General features: G+C 42.2%; 1 protein-coding gene across 1 annotated transcript in view; it reads left to right on the top strand.

Moving 5' to 3' along the window:
• Nucleotides 1-15147, top strand: part of DNAJC7 (DnaJ heat shock protein family (Hsp40) member C7) — a 57209-nt gene that overhangs the window by 3892 nt on the left and 38170 nt on the right. Inside the window, exons 2-4 of the mRNA XM_033918463.1 lie at nucleotides 11798-11886; nucleotides 12057-12181; nucleotides 12734-12847. Coding sequence (XP_033774354.1) covers nucleotides 11798-11886; nucleotides 12057-12181; nucleotides 12734-12847 — 328 coding nt within the window. The remainder of the gene's footprint in view (nucleotides 1-11797; nucleotides 11887-12056; nucleotides 12182-12733; nucleotides 12848-15147) is intronic.

Here is a 15147-nt window from a genome sequence, read left to right as displayed (position 1 = left end):
CTGGCTACACTTCTCTTTATACAGCCCAGCATCCTTCTGGCAGCAGCCACTGCCTTGTCACATATTTTTTCGCCTTTAGATCTTCAGACACTGTCACCCCAAGGTCCCTCTCCCCATCCGTGCATATCAGCTTCTCAGCTCCCAGCATATACGGTTCCTTCCAATTATTAATCCCCAAATGCATTACTCTGCATTGAATTTTAGTTGCCAGGCATTAGACCATTCCTCTAACTTTTGCAGATCCTTTTTCATATTTTCCACTTCCTCTTCGGTAATCTTGGTATCATCCGCAAGAAGGCAAACTTTTCCTTCTAATCCTTCAGCAATATCACTCACAAACATATTGAACAGGATTGGCCCCAGCAACGAACCCTGAGGGACTCCACTACTCACCTTTCCTTTCTCCGAGCGACTTCCATTAACCACCATCCTCTGGCGTCTGTCCGTCCGAAAGTCAGTTTCTAACCCAGTTCACCACTTCAGCTCTTCAAGTTTGTTCAAGAGCCTCCTATGAGGAACCGTATCAAAGGCTTTGCTGAAATCTAAGTAAATTACATTTAGCATATGTCCTCGATCCAGCTGTCCGGTCACCCAATCAGAAATTTCAATCAGGTTCGTTTGGCACGATTTACCTTTTGTAAAGCCATGTTGCCTCGGATCCTGTAACCCATTAGATTCATGGAAGTACACTATCCTTTCTTTCAGCAGCACTTCCATTATTTTTCCAACAACCGAAGTGAGGCTCACCAGCCTGTAGTTTCCCGCTTCATCCCTGTGACCACTTTTGTGAATAGGGAACACATCCGCTCACTTCCAATCCCCAGGAACCACTCCTATTTCCAGAGATTTGTTGAACAAGTCTTTAATAGGACCCGCCAGAACCTCTCTGAAACTCCCTCAGTATTCTGGGATGGATCCCATCCGGTCCCATCGCTTTGTCCACCTTCAGTTTTTCAAGTTGCTCATAAACACTCTCCTCTGTGAACGGTGCAGAATCTACTTCATTTTCTCATGTTACTTTGCCAGATAATCTCGGTCCTTCTCCAGGATTTTCTTCTGTGAACACAGAAGAGAAGTATTTGTTTAGCACATTTGCTTTTTCCTCATCACTCTCCACATATCGGTTGCCAGTATCTTTTAGTTTAGCAATTCCATTTTTCATCTTCCTCCTTTCACTAATATATCTGAAAAAATTTTTATCTCCCTTTTTTACATTTTTAGCCATTTGTTATACCACCTGCGCTTTCACCAGACATATCTCTCTTGGCTCTATCAGTTTTACCCTGTAGTCCTTTCTGCACTCCTCTTATTGGGTTTTTTAATATTTCTCTGCCTCTAGTTTGGAGAACCATATCAGTTTCCATTTTCTCTTGTTTTTATTTATTTTCTTCACTTAAAGGTCCGTAGCCATTTTTATCGCTTCTTTCAGCTTAGACCACTGTCTGTCCACTTTTCTTATGTCCTCCCATCCTAAAAGCTCTTTCTTCAGATACTCTCCCATTTCATTAAAGTTCGTACATTTGAAATCTAGGACTTTAAGTATTGTGCTGCTGCTCTCCACTTTAGCCGTTATATCAAACCAAACTGTTTGATGATCGCTACTTCCCAGGTGAGCACCCACGCGAACGTTAGAGATACTCTCTCCATTTATAAGGACCAGATCCAATATTGCTTTTTTCCTTGTGGGTTCTGTCACTATTTGTCTGAGCAGTGCCTCTTAAAAGGCATCCACAATCTCCCTACTTTTTTCCGATTCTGCAGACGGAACATTCCAGTCCGCATCCGGCAGGTTGAAATCTCCCAACAGCAGCACCTCCTCTTTCCTTCCAAACTTTTGGATATCCACAATCAGATCCTTATCAATTTGTTGCAATAAAACCTTTCATTGGTGCAGGAAAATTTGATCATGCGACTCCTGCCCATTGGCTGCTGCCAATATTTCATTGCATCTTCTACAAGATTCTGCTTTTGGCATTTAAAACACGCCTGCACAAAGATCCACTTTTACCTCTTACATTTACTGAGCCCTTATTCAAACCACAGGACCCTAAGGTCATCATCGTAAATATCTTCATTTCAAGAAATTATCCATGCTCACTCAAAATGGGCAATGTTTGGTGTTCAGGGCCCTCATCACTGGAATCACTTACCTCAAACTTTACTGGAGCAAACATCTTTTAGTGAAAACGTAACTTTTCCCCTAAAAACAGGGAAAAAGTTAAGTTTTCAGTAAAATGTGGGGGGTTACAACACCCCACAATGCCCCCACAACGCGGCGCAATCTGTATAAAGTAAAGTGGGGGGGTTCCCCCCCACACCCCCTGTCGTAGCCCCTAAAAACAGTCTTGGCGCGCTTTTGACCTGACACCCAAAGAACCAATCAACCAGGATTTTACTGAAATATGGTATCAAGCTTTAGAAATGGACCAAACAAGGCCCGTGTTTTGGCACAACTGCCTTCATCAGGTGTCCTGTGTAACCATGCAATAAAGTTGCATCTGAGTTAAAAACACATTGATGGGCTACTGATACAGCAAATACCACTTTTGTGACAAATCAAAGTGTTCATAATCTACCGGTGGATTATATTCTGCCTGAGTGTGCCAGCTTTGTCTTTTGGTTCATCAGCAATTAATTCAACAAATATTTTTGTAACAATAACAACCAAGCTTTTAATGATTGTCAAAAGTGCATATAATTCATTTCCCTTAGATAAGATATCCCAAAGGTTAAGGCCCTTACCAAATATTGTCTTATTTTGTGTACTCAAGGCTTGTGGTGGACTTAGTCAACTGTAGTTTTTACAAAGATCTTAAGTGTAATGTCAGATAACACAAAGACACCAAACCTGCTAAGTAACTTGGATACAAGACCGTATACAATCTTAGTCAAGGGTAAGAACTTTAAATTCAATCCATGCTTGAACAGGGAACCAATGTAATTAATATAAATATATCATTCACATAGCATGCAATTACTATATTTTTCGCTCCATAAGATGAACCTTAGATTTAGAGTAGGAAAACAAGGAAAAAACCCATTCTGAACCAAATTATATACTAACATATACCAGGCTCTGCACCCAACCCCCTCACTCTTTGCCAGGCTAGGCACCCTGTCCCCCCCTCCCCTACTAATTGTAATGCAATTTTTTCCTTTCATTTTTCATATACACACAGCAGATATAAATTCTCAAAACTGACACATTTCAATCACTAAATTGAAAATAAAATCATTTTTCCTACCTTTGTTGTCTGGTGTTTAAATTAGGTTCTGGTTGGACTTCCTTCTGACTGTGCATCCAACATTTCTTTTACAATCCATCCTCATCCCCTTTGGGTCCAGGTCTCTATCTCTCTCTGTGTTTCTTCTGCTTACAACCCCCCATCCCATCCCCATGTCCAGCATTTGTTCTCCTTTCTTCCAGGTCTTTCTCTGCTTCTCTCTCTCCTTCCTTCCTCCTTCCCTGGTCCAGAATCTTTCCACCTCTCCGCAGTCGCTCTGTCTCTTCCCTCTGTGCACCCCGAAGTCCAATATCTGCCCCTCTCTCTTCTGCCTCCCTTTTATTTCAGATTTTTCCCTCTCTCTATCATCCTTCTGCTAACATTTTGAGTGTGTTTCCCCTCTCTACCCCCTCTAGTCCAGCATCTGCCTTGTGTTGAAGTCTGTTTTCTTGCCCCTCCTCAAGGTCCTTTGGAAGTATCCTCTCACTCTCACTTCCCCCCCCCCCCCCAGTGTCCAGATCCAGCGTCCCGCTAGGGCCCTCGCGATGGGTGGGGCCTTACCTCCAAGCTGCTTCCTCACCCAGCGAGAGAGGTCATCTTCCATGCTGTGACTGCCGCTGACCTAATTACGGCAGCCTGCAAAGCGAACTTAACAGGCTGCCATTGGCCTCTGAAGCACATTGCCTGTGCCGCGGTCCCACCCTTGACGTCAGAGGGCGGGACGCTGGATCTGGACACCGTGGGTAAGAGTGAGAGGAGGCTTTGGGCGCTCACCGACACTAGGGAGAGCAGTATGGGGCGCGGGCATTAAAAAAAGTACGTGGGGATGGGGTGTGTTTTTTTTGGTGTTTTTTTTAAAGTACCTTCGATGCATAAGAAAAAAAGTGAAAAAAAGTGCGTCTTATGAAGCGAAAAATACAGTATTCCATCATATTTCCATTTCTCAATTTCTTATTTATAACTTTTTTAAGGATTTCGGATGGGTGCAGTAAAACTTCATTAATATGCTTTATGAAGTGCTGCTAAATCATCATTCATCCTTAAAGTTATCTTTTATTATTGTTATTAGTCTTAATCTTTTTATTTTTTTTTAATAAATAGTTTAAAAGCCACTTATCTTTAGTATTCAGCTTACGACTCTTTTTCCTTTTTTTCCCCTCTTCTTTCTCTTCTCGTTCTTGGGTATTCACTATGGTGTGTTTTGGGAGGGGGGGAGTGTAGCAGGTATGTCTGAGGTGATATGGTTGTGGTAATGCTTGCTTTAATTACAGGGGAGCTGGATATAGGGGGGAATCCATTGGAGGGGGCTGTTGGTTTTTCTTGTATGGGTGGGGATGGGGGGGTCTTCGCTTGTTGATTGTTGGAGAGTATCGAAGTACTGCTCTTTGACAAGTGCGCCTGCTGGTTTCTTTATATCTGGGGGGGTTGGGGCTGAGGTTTGTTTCGGGGGATATTTCCTTACTACTGAATCTTGGGGTGGGTGAAAATTGTTTTTGGTCTGTTCCTACTCATTGTGTTTGATGGGGGGTCTCTGATCTTGTTTGGGGGGGTTCTGTGGGTGGTAGGGGAGGTGTTGCGGGGGGGGGCACCTACCGTTTGAAAATTCTTGATGACTGCATATATGTTGTATATTATTCCTTACATGTTCTATCTGTTCTGTATTCTTGCGGAGTGGTTTTTGCATTGTTTGGTTTTGGTTGGGATTTGTCATAAATAAAAACTTATTTGACAAAAAAATATTAATATTCAGCTTAGTCAGCTGGGCTGTATCAAGACTGTCCCCTAGATATAAAACAATCATGTTATTACTGCATCCTACCAAATAAACTCATAATATCTAGTAACTTTTTCTTATTTCTTATCCCCTTACCATATATTAGTGCTCAACCACACCTTCCCGTCCTATCTCTAGGGTTAAGATGGCGGCAGCATTTTTCTTAAGCAAATTTCTTGTACAATCCCTCTGGAGGTTGAACTCGTGGGTAGTGCATCTATTCCAGTCTTGGCTGCAGAACTTAGAAATAAAACCAACCCCCTCTGCAAGGTCACCTTTGCGGACATTCTCAATGTGGTTCTTGCTCAACTTATGAAACCTCCGTTTGAGCCTATGGATAAATCTCATCTGAAGTTCCTTACTTGGAAGGTTATCTTCCTGCTTGCGTTCACCTCTGCTCGTAGGACGAGTAAGCTGCAGGCTTTGGTGGCGGATCCGCCTTTTACTGTATTCCATCATGACAAGGTGGTTCTCCGCACTCATCCCAAGTTTTTGCCTAAGGTGGTGTCTGATTTCCATCTCAATCAGTCCATTGTTTTTCCTAAGCCCCATTCTCATCCTGGGGAAGTGGCGCTTACCACTCTTGACTGTAAGAGGGCGTTGGCTTTTATCTTCAACACACTCAGTCTCATCGGAAGGTTCCTCAGTTGTTTTTTTCCTTTGATCCCAATCGTTTGGGACATCCCGTTTCCAAGCGCACCTTGTCCAACTGGTTGGCGGCTTGTATTTCCTTCTGCTACGCTCAGGCTGGTCTCGTGCTGCATGGTCGGGTCACGGGACATAAGGTCCGAGCGATGGCGGCTTCTGTCGCTTTACTCGGGTCCACGCCTATCGAGGAGATCTGCAAGGCTGCCACTTGGTCTTCGGTTCATACCTTTACCTCACACTACTGTCTTTCTCAATAACAAGCTATGGACTTTTCCTTGGGAATTGTCCAAACCTTTCTTAAAACAGCTACACTATCCACTTTTACCACAATACGTTCCAGAGCTTAACTATTCTCTGAGTAAAAAAAAATTTCCTCCTATTGGTTTTAAAAGTATTTTCCTATAACTTCATTGAGTGTCCCCTTGGCGTAATTTTAGATCGTACTCTTACAATGAAAAATCAGGTTCGAAAGGGCTTTTATACTTTGTGGAAACTAAGAACTATTAGAGCATATTTTAATGTTAATTCCTTTCGATTGCTGGTTCAATCACTTATCTTTAGTCAGTTAGACTATTGCAACATTGTTCATCTTGTTGGTACCCAGAAAAACTTCCATAGACTGCGCATATTTCAGAATGCAGCAGTCAGACTGATTTTCAACTTGAGAAAGTTTGACCACATTACTGATTCTTATCGTCAATTGCATTGGCTTCCAGTTGATGCGCGGGTCAAGTTTAAGCTCGACTGCATTTGCTTTAAAGAACAGGCTCAATTCCTGAATATCTCATGGAATCTTTTATTATTACAAGTTCTAAACATCTTAGAAAATCGCATCCTCTGTTTTCATTCCCCTCAGATAAGGGATGTAAATACAAAAAATTACAGGAACGACTTCTATCTTTTCAGGCAGCCTCATGGACTAGGGATTTAATTCATATATTTACATTTCCAATTTCATACGAACAATTTTGTCGTGCCTTAAAAACGTATCTTTTTTAGGGAATCTTTTGGAAGTTAGAATCTGGATCCTTATTCATTTGTATTATTAATTTTTGTGAACCGCATCTAACTTGATGGTATACAAGTGAGTTTTATGTTATGTTATGTTATAGAGTAAAAAATCGATCCACTTGTACCCGTTCTACTCCACTCGGGATTTTGTAGACTGAACAACATGATTGTAGAGTCCAATGGTGATATCAGAAAGCATAAACATTGTGGTTGAGCAACATGAGACTATGGTAATAATTTGCAATACAGTAGGAGAACATGTGATAATTAAAAAAAATGGGACAATGTGGTGTTGAAAGGCTTTGCTCCAGTCCAGGTTTTCTGACTCAATGGGGTATTCCTGTTGAGCTATTTTATAAAGAAAACAGTTGTGTAATGTGATTTGTTCACGGAGAGTCTGGTTTGTTAATATGTTAATTAAATCAGTGTGATATAAATATATTTATTATGTGGTCATAAAAAACAAAACATAAGTGCAATAGAAGACTTATTAAAGTTAGTAGGTATTTATTGTTGAGTTAGCTGAAGCCATTTTAAGTGATTTAAAGCCCTATTTGTACTATATCTTTCTTGAGATAAGGAGACCAGAATTGAACGCAATACTCCAGATGAGGTCGCACCATGGAGTGATACAGGGGCATTATAACATTCTTAGTCTTGTTAACCATCCCTTTTCTAATAATTCCTAGCATCTTGTTTGCTTTTTTTGGCCACCACCGCACATTGGGTGGAAGGTTAAATCGTATTGTGTACAATGATACCCAGATTCTTTTTTTGGGCGCTAATCCCCAAGGTGGACCCTAGCATCCGGTAACTGTGATTCAGGTTATTCTTCCCAATGTACATCATAAGAACATAAGCAGTGCCTCTGCTGGGTCAGACCAGAGGTCCATCATGCCCAGCAGTCCACTCACGCGGCGGCCCATCATGTCCAGGACCTGTATAGTGATCCTCTTATCTATACCCTTCTATCCCCTTTTCCTTCAGGAAATTATCTAATCCCTTCTTGAACCCCAATACCGTACTCTGTCCTATCACACCCTCTGGAAACGCATTCCAGGTGTCCACCACCCTTTGGGTGAAGAAGAACTTCCTAGCATTGTTTCTGAATCTGCCCCTTTTAATTTTTCCGAATGCCCTCTCATTGCATCACTTTGCATTTGTCCACATTAAATTTCATCTGCCATTTGGACACCCAGTCTTCTAATTTCCTAAGGCTCGCCTGCAATCTTTCACAATCCGCATGCGTTTTAACAACTTTGAACACTTTAGTATCATCTGCAAATTTAATCACCTCACCCGTCGTTCCAATTTCCAGATCATTTATAAATAAGGTAAATAGCACCGGTCCCAGTACAGACCCCTGCGGCACTCCACTGTTTATTATAATGACCATTTAACCCTACCCTTTGTTTTCTATCCGATAACCAATTCCTAATCCACAACTGAACTTTGCCACCTATTCCATGACACTTTAATTTTCTCAGGAACCTCTCATGAGGAACTTTATGAAAAGCTGTCTGAAAATCTAGATACACTATGTCAACCGGCTCACCTTTATCCACATGATGGCAGATAAAGGCCAAATGGCTCATCCAGTCTGCCCATCCGCAGTAACCATTATCTCTTCCTCTCTCTAAGAGATCCCAGGCGTTCTTGAAATCAGACACAGTCTCTGTCTCCACCACCTCTACCGGGAGACTGTTAAATGCATCTACCACCCTTTCTGTAAAAAAATATTTCCTTAGATTACTCCTGAGCCTATCACCTCTTAACTTCATTCTATGCCCTTTTATTCCAGAGCTTCTTTTCAAATGAAAGAGACTCAACTCATGCGCATTTACATCACGTAGATATTTATTTGTTGGGGAGTGTCCCTGTACCCCTCCCTTTGTTTGTCTTGTACAGGTGTCACTGTTTGCTTTTGCATGAACTGGAGACCTGAGGATAGTCCTGAGGTAAGAGTGGAGGGTCTGAAAAAATTATGTAAATGAGGCTTCCTACAAGCAGTCTCGCGACATAGGATACATAACCCACTTGTCCAGGAATAGAGCATGGATTTACAAGAAAGAAGATTAGCAAAGGTAAGAACCTAATCTTTTGATGTATATTCATTGTGGCTCTCCTGAACACCTGATGGGTTGAGAAACCACTAAGCTAGGCTTTTCAACAAATTGGGAATCCACTAAGTGGCAAGGAACAAAAAGCCTAAATATGGTTAGGTGATCTGTCCCGGCCTCATCAACTTTTAGAGCAAGTGAACAATGTTAGGTGATATTCTCCCATACCTTTGGATTAACTACCTTTAGCTACACCCAAATCTTGCAAAGGACTTTTGGATCTAAGATCATTTGAGTGAGAGTTCCATAATGTGGAAGCCAGAAAACTAAAGGACGCATGTGTTATTTTTGTCTTTTTTTATCTTTTGTTTCCCTCCCCCTGATCAGAAATTATTTTTTTTTTCCATGAAAGTTTATTAATTTTTTCAAAAGTTGAGCAACAACAACAACAAAAAAAGAAATTTAAATATACAGAGGCATATTGCAGTTACAGTAATGTTCAACAATTCAGGAAGAAAATTTCAGGAAGAAGTATGAGTTTGGGTATATTCATACATTAGAAGTTTAAGTGGCAAAATAGTTAATAATTATGTTGAAAGGATCTAAACATGAGGGAGATCTAGAATCAAATTAGAAAAGGCAACAAATGCAAACCCTGGACTTCCGAGTTTGAGAGAGCTGGATTCCATGGAGATATGACTTGAAGAACTGATTTGAACATAAATATTTGTACAAATATTTTAATGCAAGTAATGCATATGATTAAAGGCTATATGCATACTGATGGAAATGTTTTGAAGTACTGTATTTTTCGCTCCATAAGACGCAACCCAGATTTAGAGAAAGAAAACAAGAAAAAATCCATTCTGAACCAAATTGTATACTAATATATATCAGACACCTTTAAATTCCGTCCCAGCCCCCCCAATCAATCAGTCATCACTTTTGCATACCCCAAGCACCTTTAAATTCCATCCCAGCCCCCCCCAATCAATCAATCATCACTTTTACATACCCCCAGCACCTTTAAATTCCATCCCAGTCCCCCCAATCAATCAATCATCACTTTTTCATACCCCCAGCACCTTTAAATTCCATCCAAGTCCCCCCAATCAATCAGTCATCACTTTTGCATACCCCAAGCACCTTTAAATTCCATCCCAGCCCCCCCCAATCAATCAATCATCACTTTTACATACCCCCAGCACCTTTAAATTCCATCCCAGTCCCCCCAATCAATCAATCATCACTTTTTCATACCCCCAGCACCTTTAAATTCCATCCAAGTCCCCCCAATCAATCAGTCATTACTTTTACATACCCCCAGCACCTTTAAATTCCATCCCAGTCCCCCCAATCAATCAATCATTACTTTTACATACCCCCAGCACCTTTAAATTCCATCCCAGTCCCCCCCAATCAATCAATCATTACTTTTACATACCCCCAGCACCTTTAAATTCCATCCCAGTCCCCCCAATCAATCAATCATCACTTTTTCATACCCCCAGCACCTTTAAATTCCATCCCAGTCCCCCCCAATCAATCAATCATCACTTTTTCATACCCCCAGCACCTTTAAATTCTGTCCCAGCCCTCCAGTACGTCAGGGCCAGCGGCGCACTAGCGCGCTGCTGCGTGGGCATGCGCCACTTCTAAATGGCTGCCTCAGTTCTCGTGAGGAGCTAGTGAGAACTGAGGCAGCCATTCAGAAGTGGTGCGCGCCCCCGCATCAGCGCGCTTGTGCGCCACTGGCCCCAACGTGCCAGTAAACAGCAGGCAGCAGTCCAGCGAAGCACCAGCGACTAGCACAATTAGGACGTGTCGCGGGCTCAGGCATTAGTGCACTTGTGCGCTGCAGGCCCCGACAAGCAGCAGGCAGCCGTCCACCAACCTCCAGAATTTAAAGGTACTGCTGGGGGGGGGAGGGTATATTCGCTTCATAAGACGCATCCTTATTTCCACCCACTTTTTTGGGGGGAAAAAGTGCGTCTTATCGAGCAAAAAATACGGTAGATTGGTGATTATTTGGCTACAGAACATGTACCTACCTCTCTCCCTCTCCCTCTCTCTCTCTTTTTCTCTCTCCCTCTCCAAGTTTAATTCTGTTGACTCATCATAGTTTAATAATGATGAGTCTGAGCAGGAATGTTGTTGAGGCTCATCACTGTGCCATGTCTGGGATTACTACTCATCTCTTCAGTGGCTCAAAGAGTTTGCTTTAAGATATTATCGATAGTGCATCATAGTTTGTATGGCTATGTGCCTGCAAATGATCAGAATTTGTGGGAGGTGTACCAACCAGGGAGGACGTTGAGGTCAGAAGGTACTATGATAATGACCTCTATGAAGGAAAATGTCCGATATGTTAAATTTAAAACTGCAATGATGTCAGTGGCAGGAGTGAAGTTGTGGAATCATCTTCCCGGTATCCTGAGGACCTGTTCTGCCTGGTCAGAATTTAGAAAAATGTTGAAGACTGAGTTATATGTTGAAGCATTTCTCTGATCTTGCTCTGCCAGTTACTCTGGATGTCTTGACTTATGATTGTGATGATGTTGTTGTAACTTTTCTTGCTAATACGCTGCTTCCCCAGTTTTCGAGGTACACTGTTAATATGATTGAATTGTAATTGAAGATGGTTTTTTTTTATGTATTCTGCCTGGAACTATTGTGAATGTTTTTACTGTTAACTGCTTAGGAATAGGCAGTCTATAAATTTTAGAAAATAAAATAAATAAATAACTGAGTCGAGCCTTGTTTCTCAGGGATGACTCGGTATACAAGTCCAAGATTTAATTTAGTTTAGTTCAGATGCACCTGTGGTGCCCCTTCTCTGTGGAGCTTACAATCAAATTGACATGCAGAGATGTTGTTTTAGGAAATTTGACTTTAACCGTGTTAAATGTAATAGATCAACAAGACTACAATTGATTGGGGAAGGCAAGATTTAAGATTTCAAAGCAGCCTGAGTCCGTGCCATTTTGATCTAGCACTTCAACTGACTTGTTTCTGTGGATAGAACTGCTCCCCTGCATCATCCTGTTGGTGTAATTTGTGCTGCTTTGTTTCCATTTCAGAGATGCTGAAACTTTTAAGGAACAAGGAAACCTGTTTTATGCTAACAAGGATTATGATGAAGCATACAACTTTTACACTAAAGCTATAGGTAAGAGTTACTTCTTAAAATTGCATCAAAAATTGAAGACTAGAAAAGCCCAAGCTTCTGTTCAGTTTTTTACTTTATATATAAAATAATAATTTTTCAGTTACTGTGATACTTTTATTTATTACTGTTATGGGCTGTGGCAAAAGACTGTATGCACTTTGTGTTTCCAGATGCAGCCCCAAAGAATGCCAGTTATTATGGAAACCGAGCTGCTACCCTCATGATGCTGGGGAAGTTCCGGGAAGCCCTGGAAGATGCGCAGCAGGCCGTGAGATTGGATGATTCCTTTGTCAGGGTATGTAGAGGAACAGCACCTTATAAAGCTACTAGAGAAGGAACACAATGGAGAACAGACAGTACAGGGTAAAGAGATGCAATAAAGCACTGGTTTTCAACCCAGTCCTCAGGGACCGCCTGGCCAGTTGGGTTTTCAGGATATCCACAATGAATATTCTTGAAAGATATTTGCATGCAATAGAGGAAGCGCATGCTAATTTCACATGCATATTCATTGTGGATATCCTGAAAACCCAACTAGCCAGGCAGTCCCCAAGGACTGAGTTGAAAACCAGTGCTTTAAAGCATACACAAAAGGCAGAAACTGAGGAGAGGAGATTTCCAAAATAAAATACTGCTCTTAAATGTCAACACCGGACCCTAATATTATAGAATGGAATTGATGTTCTTACAATGGCATCAGTGGTTGAAATAGTTTATAATGGAACCCGGCCCAATAACTCCTCCATCAAGTCACATAATCATTCTGTGTTCATTTGTTAAAATTGTTTAAGAAACCCTGAAGCCCATCATTCACTACTTTTTATCATCTTTTGATACTCATTTTTAGGGCCATCTACGAGAGGGAAAGTGTCACTTATCACTTGGAAATGCAATGGCTGCCTGCCGCTGCTTTCAGAAAGTCATAGACCTGGAACCAGAAAACATTCAGGCACGACAAGAGGTGAGAGAACTCTTCTGGGTCATAGAACAAAAGAGACCTAGTTAGGGCTAGTTATTTACAGAAGCAGTTGAACAAGACTTTCTGTTGCACTCAATACTTAGTAAAGTAGAATTTACAGCTTTTCCAAGAAAAATCCTTACATAACCTTTGGTTTCTTTCACCTTTGACCTCCAAGTCATAATTCAGTTTACTGTATAAGTTTGCAGTTGTAGACATTGACTGTTTTGGAATGTGACATTCTGCAGTGTGTTCTTTATCAACTGTCCCTTCTCCCACCACTCACTGCCCAGCTTGCCACATACCAAGTTGCTTTAAACCCCAGAAACCTTCACCAAGCTTATCCAGCGCCTTCTACATGAGGTCCGCCTCTCTTTCACCTCACGCAGGCAGGAGAAATGTAAACTCAGGATCCACATGCACACCAGTGAGCCGTTGATCTGTCACCTGTTTGCCTTCAATAGCGATCCATCTTCAAACCCTTTTTTTAGACACTTGGCCCCCAGGAAGCCCAGAGAGTTCGGCCCTCACCGGCACCCAATAAGAAAGATGAAAAACCACCGCCGACATGAGGGGCATCGAGGCTGCTTGGAGTATAAGAAGGAGCCTCAGTTTTAGGCTGCCATCTTCTTGATGATGTCACTTCCTCCCTATCCCCTTTTAACTTTAGAGAGTGCCCTCTCGTTCTCTCTACCTTGGAGAGAGTGAACAACCTGTCTTTACTAAGTCTATTCCCTTCATTATCTTGAATGTTTCGATCATATCCTCTCCCAGTCTCCTCTTTTCAAGGGAGAATAGGCCCAGCTTCTCTAATCTCTCATTATACAGCAACTCCTCCAACCCCTTAACCATTTTAGTCGCTCTTCTCTAGACCCTTTCGAGTAGTACAGTGTCCTTCTTCATGTACAGTGACCAGTGCTGGACGCAGTATTCCAGGTGAAGGGCGTACCATGGCCCAGTACAGCGGCATGATAATCTTCTCCGAACTGTTCGTGATTCCCTTCTTAATATTTCCTAGCATTCTGTTCGTCACCGCCGCACATTGTGCAGATGGCTTCATTTATTTGTTGACCAGTACTCCCAAGTAGTGCTGCCCGATTCACGATTCGAATCGGTTCACTGATTCAAATCAGGTGAATCGATTCGAATCAGTTCGTTTTTGTTAAAAACCGGACTTACCGATTCAGCTGCAAGACAAGTTTGGGATATTTCATGCCGCCGGACTCTACCCATCGAATGTAACTTCTGGTTTTGCGAAACCGGAAGTTACATCGGAAGAAATGAAAGGAGTGGGAGAGTCAATCGGCGAGCGAGCGGACCTCGTGCAGCAGACCTCGGCAGCAGCAAATACTATTTTTGGCTGGCTCTTTCCCCGCATTTCTACTCTCTTCCCCACGATTTAATATCCAGTCCAGTAAGTAAATGAATCGGAATGGAGCCTGGAGATGGAAGCTGAAATTGGCAGAGGGGCTGGTGAGTCTTGGGGTCTGGGGATGGAAGCTGAAATCTGCAGGGGGGCTGGTGAGTCTTGGGGCCTGTGGATGGAAGCTGAAATCGGCAGGCGGGCTGGTGAGTCTTGGGGCCTGGGGATGGAAGCTGAAATCAGCAGGGGGGTTGGGGATGGAAGCTGAAATCGGCAGGGGGTCTGGTGAGTCTTGGGGGCTGGGGATGGAAGCTGAAATCGGCAGGGGGGCTGGTGAGTCTTGGGGGCTGGGGATGGAAGCTGAAATCTGCAAGGGGGCTAGTGAGTCTTGGACGTATTTTTTGAAAATGTGTCCTAGGCTGTTTTTTACTTTGGACGACTTGTGGCTTAGACGAAAACGGACTTAGACGATCCTTTCAATTATGCCCCTCCATGTATTCAATGCATGAACCATCTTTATTCAAAGCCTTTACAAATGGTTTCATCAGGCCTAGCTTTAATTGTAGTGGTGGCAGTATGATTCTATCTAGTGCTACCAAAGGTTCAGTGATTGCATTTTGTCCTCCAACCACCATATAGTCCCTCAGAGGCTAATCTTTTTTTGCCCAATGTTCATATTTGGCTGTACTATCCCAAAGGCATAAAAAGCAACCATATCTAAGAAACTAGAGCTGTTGTGGTCTATCTAATGCAATTTTCTGAATTAGCGCCCCAAATAACCCTAGGAACAGATCAAAAAACCCAAGACATCAAGAAAAACTTTTTTGTTCTTGTTGATCTATGTTATCAGAGCTCTAGTAGAGGATTACTTGCTTTGAAAGTAAAATCAATTATGTCGTGATGCTTGCAGCTAGGTAACTGATACATTAAAAGACAGAAC

The sequence above is a fragment of the Geotrypetes seraphini genome, chromosome 13, assembly GCF_902459505.1.
Source record: "Geotrypetes seraphini chromosome 13, aGeoSer1.1, whole genome shotgun sequence".
NCBI classification, from domain to species: domain Eukaryota; kingdom Metazoa; phylum Chordata; class Amphibia; order Gymnophiona; family Dermophiidae; genus Geotrypetes; species Geotrypetes seraphini.
The sequence above is the reverse complement of the archived record's forward strand: the minus strand, read 5'-3'. Positions and strand labels throughout refer to the sequence as shown.